This window comes from Myxocyprinus asiaticus, chromosome 30 (genome assembly GCF_019703515.2).
Source record: "Myxocyprinus asiaticus isolate MX2 ecotype Aquarium Trade chromosome 30, UBuf_Myxa_2, whole genome shotgun sequence".
NCBI lineage: Eukaryota > Metazoa > Chordata > Actinopteri > Cypriniformes > Catostomidae > Myxocyprinus > Myxocyprinus asiaticus.
In genome coordinates this window covers 37,579,281-37,585,280 of record NC_059373.1, presented here as the reverse complement: position 1 = coordinate 37,585,280, position 6,000 = coordinate 37,579,281, and the positions used below count along the sequence as shown (strand labels likewise).

Here is a 6,000-nt window from a genome sequence, read left to right as displayed (position 1 = left end):
TGTAACAACACACGAGCGATCTCAAAGGCCCAAATTCACCGTATGTTTGTGGATTACAGTCAGACGAGCGGACGATCATGTTATTGATCAAGCTTCATGTATGTCGCATTATATCCAGTGTTTTATTGATCAGATATCAGCGAGTGTCGTCATGCTGTAGATCAGTGTGTGGCTATATTTGTCTGGATTAGGGCTCCTTAACACCTTTAAACTCCCGGAATTAGCGCTTTGACGTCGGATCATCGATAGATTAGTGTTGATCTCGTCTCAGGATTTGAAGGACACTGTTTGTGTGTGTTTTACAGGAGCTCGAGAGTTAAGAACAATAGCGCTAGCACAGCCGGCTAGTCAAACACTGATGCATTCAGTCATTTTATTTGAATTATACCCGCGATGGACATCAGAGGATTTAACGACCTGTTTAGTTAGTTAAATGGACATTTCACCTCGTAGATGCATTAATCCAGGCAATGGGTTTGATATTGTAGATTAGATGTGTAGGCTGACATTAGCATTAGCTGGTTAGCATTAGCGGCTTTGTTGTGAACTGGATTTGCTTTGAACTGGTTTGTGCTTTCTGTTTAGGAAAATTCTCCTTTTTAAATTGGTACTTTTATCGGTTATATTCTCTTATCTTTTACACTGGACCTTCAATTGGCTGCAGCATTTGTGTTTTAGTGAGATAGAGATAAGAAAGGAAATGTTGGACGGGTAGTGTTTAATCTGTATCAACACAAACACAGATTTGTGTAGAAATAACGGCAGTAAAGCTACAACGTGGCGCATTTGATCGTTTAAGAGCTGTTATGGCCTCCACTTCGAGCTTGAAGAAGCTCTTTATATTATGGACACATCTGCTCTTCGTTGTTAAGGGTAAGTTACAACATTCTAGACTTCTCTCAAATATCACGAGATGTCTGTTTATGTGTATATTATATTTGTATGAAATACTTGTTGGTTATGAGCAACTTCAAGTGTATAGTATGAAATACGATCTCCTAAATGCTCTGTAATAGCAGTGAAATAACAGAGTAGGGATGTTAAAAGAAATCAATGATGGTGCCTCCATGGGAAAATAGTCTGTTGGTTTGCATCCACAGACATTGTGGTTTCTTTAATGATTAAAATGGGATTTGGCTAACTGCTGCCATGTGAAGATGTGGTGAAACTCTCAGACCAACACTTAAACATCTAGAGTAAAATGTGATGACATGGCTTGTGTGCATGAGATCAGGTCGGGGTGAATGAAGGGAACAAAGACTACTTTTGTTTAAAGGAGCCCTTACAGCAGGGACTCCCAACCAGGGGTAGATGCACCCCAGGGGTACTTCAGCAGGGTCCAGGGGTGCTTGGAAACATTTTCATTTTGCTTTGTTAAACCTGTACAACAGAAATTGTGGCTAAAATACATTTGAAACTATTGATTGTTTGGGCAGTCGATAGATTAAAATAACCAATATTGATTAATTTAATTGTTTTCTCAGATCCTTTTAGTTTAGGAAAGAATACCCAATACAAATATGCATCAATTAGGCTAAGTTATATAATAACATTAACCTCATTATATGGACTTTAGTCTTCTATATGGGAAATATAGGCCAATATGGTTTTGCTGCATACATTTAAACTCAGTTTTTCGCAATTCCTGACATTTAATCGTAGAAAACATTCCCTGTCTTAGGTCAGTTAGGATCACAACTTTATTTTAAGAATGTGAAATGTCAGAATAATAGTAGAGAGAATTATTTATTTCAGCTTTTATTTCTTTCATCACGTTCCCAGTGGGTCAGAAGTTTACATACACATAGTATTTGGTAGCATTGCCTTTAAATTGTTTAACTTGGGTCAAATGTTTTGGGGAGCCTTCCACAAGCTTCTCACAATAAGTTGCTGGAATTTTGGCCCATTCCTCCAGACAGAACTGGTGTAACTGAGTTAGGTTTGTAGGCCTCCTTGCTTACACAAGCTTTTTCAGTTCTACCCACAAAATCAGATTGAGGTCAGGGCTTTGTGATGGCCACTCCAATATCTTGACTTTGTTGTCCTTAAGCCATTTTGCCACAACTTTGGAGGTACGCTTGGGGTCATTGTCCATTTGGAAGACCCATTTGCGACCGAGCTTTAACTTCCTGGAAGATGTTGCTTCAATATATCCACATCATTTTCCTTCCACATGATGCGATCTATTTTGTGAAGTGCACCAGTCCCTCCTGCAGCAAAGCACCCCCACAACATAATAATTAATAATTATAATAATTTTCTTTATTTATCACACATTATACATTTGCACATATACGGTGAAATTCTTCTTCAATATATGTTCTTCTTCTTCAACATGATGCTGCCACCCCCATGCTTCACAGTTGGGATGGAGTTCTTCGGCTTGCAAGCCTCACCCTTTTTCCTCCAAACATAACGATGGTCATTATGGCCAAAAAGTTCAATTTTTGTTTCATCAGACCAGATGACGTTTCTCCAAAAAGTAAGATCTCTGTCCCTATGTGCAATTGCAAACCCCACAACACAGGGATAATATTTCATCGGAGTTCATATGTTATCGACAATATTTAGCATAGCATTTTTCTTACAAGTGTCATTCAACCTTCCCTTGTTCAACTCAAACTTCACAGCTGCTTCTGCGTCACACACACTTTGTTGAAAACGTGCGAGACGAAGGCTTCTGATTTTCACCATCAGGACTTTGTTCGAGTAAGACATTATTTTAAATAATCAAGAGAAATAAAATGGTTGGATATAAAATGGCTTTAAATCATTGTCACAGTTGCTGACAGGTTAAAAATAGCTATTGTTAAGCTGCAGTTACTAACGTGATATTTGCAGTGAAATCGTGATATTCATAAGTACTCATTACCAATATATCGAACCACTTGTATGTATAACCATAAAACGCTGCAGATACAGTGCAGACATTAGAAAATGTTCAGTATAGACAAGTTTTTCCCCTGTTTAGATTGTGAAATGAACGAGTTATGGATGTAATAAAAATGGACATGACTTTTTGGCAGGCCGCTCTCTGTAAAAACTTTGTTGTAAATGCACAATGCAGAAATAATACTAGCCACACGATGAAGAGGGGTTGGCACTCATAAGAACATGTAATATTGCATTTTTATTAATTGTCATTTTCACATTAATGTGTAAAAACCAGCATGACAGTTGTAAAAACTTGCACTTACATGTACGCACATGTTGAGAGGAAAACCCATCAAAAACTCTTTAAAAACTTCAAACGTTGACCTCTGAGAAAATGGTATAATATCCATTAATGCAGCATTATGGAATTAAGATTGAAATCGCGATGTAGCCTTGCATGCCATATCTGCGTTTAAAAACAGCCTGCGTTGACCGCTTCAGTTAGTACTGCACGAGCTAATGGCGCCATCTAGCGGCCATGTGCGGGAAAACACTGAGATGACAGCATTGGGGATGTTAATAATTTATCGATAATCGATTAATCATCGTTAATAATTTGGTCAATAAAGATTATTGATAGTCGGTTAATTAATTTCAGAACAAATGTGTTCAGGAACCATGCCAGCAGACTTTGATTAGGCTGTCTATACAGTCATCCGCCGCTAGAGGGCGCTTGCATGTCATGTCAGCATCAGAGAAGAAGAGCGGCACAGATTAAGATGAAGCGGGTTCAATGTAATCAGTGTTGGAGTGTTTCTCTATAAATAAACATTGTTTTCTGCATACACCATGATAGTGTGTTAAATTACTAAATGAAAACAAGCACAGTTGATCTGCTGGTCTCCTTGTTTCATCCCAGCCTACAATAATGTCAGTGATCGTTGGGGAAGCACATTCAGCTGACGTCTCACCAGCACACACAGTGTGTTATGTAGGCTTCTTGTGTTTACGGAGTGTTATAATTTAATTTCAAATAAAAAAATAAAATATGTCCAAAGGTCCGAAATATCCCATGATCCATAACATGAAGTTTTAATTAACTCTGATATGTAAAGTTATCTTGTTTATAAGTTATTACTAAAAGCAATTCATACTAAACATTGCCTAAATTTATTAAAATACACTGAACTAGGAATATTTTAAGAGGACAATGCCAATACGTGCATTTCTTAAGTGTAATAATTTACATTATATTTAAACAGTAGGCTACAGTAGACTGTTCGCTGTCCCCCACTTTGCTGTGTACATTTCTTACTTTTTTGTGCTTAGCCGATCACATGCCTGACAACAGCGCCGCTATAACACAGGCCACCATCTTGATTGTTTTGGTTGAATGGATCACATGACTGTGCCACGTGACAACAAATACATCATAGTTTTCAGATATATCTGTTTTCCCTGTCTACACTACAACGTGAAGGTGTTTTCAAATTTATATCACTTGGGAGAGCGTTTTTAAAAAGCTCAGTTTTTGCTGACAAAAACGCTGTCTCAGTGTGGACGGAAGGCCAAAACGTAGAGAAAAGGATGCTTTTTCATACGAAAACGTATTAGTGTGAACGTGGCCTTAGTTTAAAGTCATTCTTGCCATAATGATAAATTTCACCTTATGCCACAGTTCAGTCTATGTTGTTGACTAATATTATTATTATTATTAATATTATTATAATAAACTTTCCTCAAACTCTAGATCTTATCAAGAATAATACATAAGTAAAAAAGAAGAAAAATAATGCAACGAAAATAAACACTTGTAAAAAAAAATAATACAGCCAAATTAATGTCTAATGCCAACATCTTTTAGCTCTCAGAATATTCTTTTGCGAGCTTCATTTTGAGATACAACAAATAGCTTTTATTACGAGTGATGATCGTCACACGACAGTTTGCATATTATATTTTTCTGCTCTGTGTTGAGTTTTGTGAACCTACAACACAGATGTCGCACCTGTTTTAATATCAAGCTCCTTCATTTTCTTGACTTGTTTGGGCGTCATCCTGTTCTGTGTAGATGTTTTTCTCAGGGTTTTTTTCTGGGTTAAAAAATGATTGAGTAGCACAAGTGATCACACACTGTGCTCCCCTGTAAATCCGACTTCCATCCCCCTTAAAATAACCTTCCTGCCAATCATAACACTGGTCAGAACCAAATTTTTTTTTGTGTGTTTATCCCCCATATTGATGACCGCCCCATCCCCCAAAATACAGTGTCTGGGGCAAAATGAAATTTGAGTGTCCAATACGTCACATATAAAACTCTGAACCTTCATCCAAAATTCTTGGATCTTTACAGACCACCAAAAAACATGGGTTGTGTCTCCATCTTCTGATTGGCATTGCCAGCAGGTGGGTGTGTCTTTAAGACCAAGCCTACACAATCTAGAGGGGGTCCAGTAGAATCGATGTAAAATCTTAAATTGCATAAGACGCACCCTTGCATCTCTAGATGCAGACTTGAAGTTTTTTAGAATCCTAGCCCACACTCCCTCCTCCAATACCAAGTTTAAATCTTTCTACCATAATCTCTTGATAGAAGTTAAAGCTCTGTCCCCCAGACTCTAAATTAGCAGGAAGTCTAAGCCCACACTCCCAGAGTATCTGCCGCTTTAGGGGGGTATGTGTTACTCCCAAAAACAGTACAGAGCAGGTGGTGCAGCTGTAAATACCTAAAGAACTAGGATCTGGGAATCCCTAAATGGATCTCAACACTCCACTCTCATATAGGTCACAGAGTGTATTAACCTCCCTCACAATCGTCTCTGACCAGCAGAAAGGGGACTTATTAATATGTAATTTTGGGTTCTGCCATATGCTCGAGGCAACATTTAAATAAATGTCCAAATTAAAAACACTGGACACTTTTGTCCATACCGAGTTCAACTGCGAGATAACGGGGTGTAACTTAACTTCTCCAATTAGTTTGATAGGCTTTGCAATGGCGGAATAGGTGCAAGAACTTCTTCTTCAATAAAACCAGAGAGGGGCTCTCTCAGGTGGAAGTGACCAATGAGCAGGGATTTTCCTGCATAGAGAATTATGAGGCAACCGCCTCCAACTGTCGACGAA

At 38.1% G+C, this 6,000-nt stretch overlaps 1 protein-coding gene across 1 annotated transcript in view; it reads left to right on the top strand.

The window, feature by feature from the left end:
• LOC127420694 (low-density lipoprotein receptor-related protein 12-like) overlaps positions 1-6,000 on the top strand; it is a 31,547-nt gene that overhangs the window by 10 nt on the left and 25,537 nt on the right. Inside the window, exon 1 of the mRNA XM_051663175.1 lies at positions 1-873. This exon is cut by the window's left edge and continues 10 nt beyond it. Coding sequence (XP_051519135.1) covers positions 807-873 — 67 coding nt within the window. The 5' untranslated portion in view covers positions 1-806. The remainder of the gene's footprint in view (positions 874-6,000) is intronic.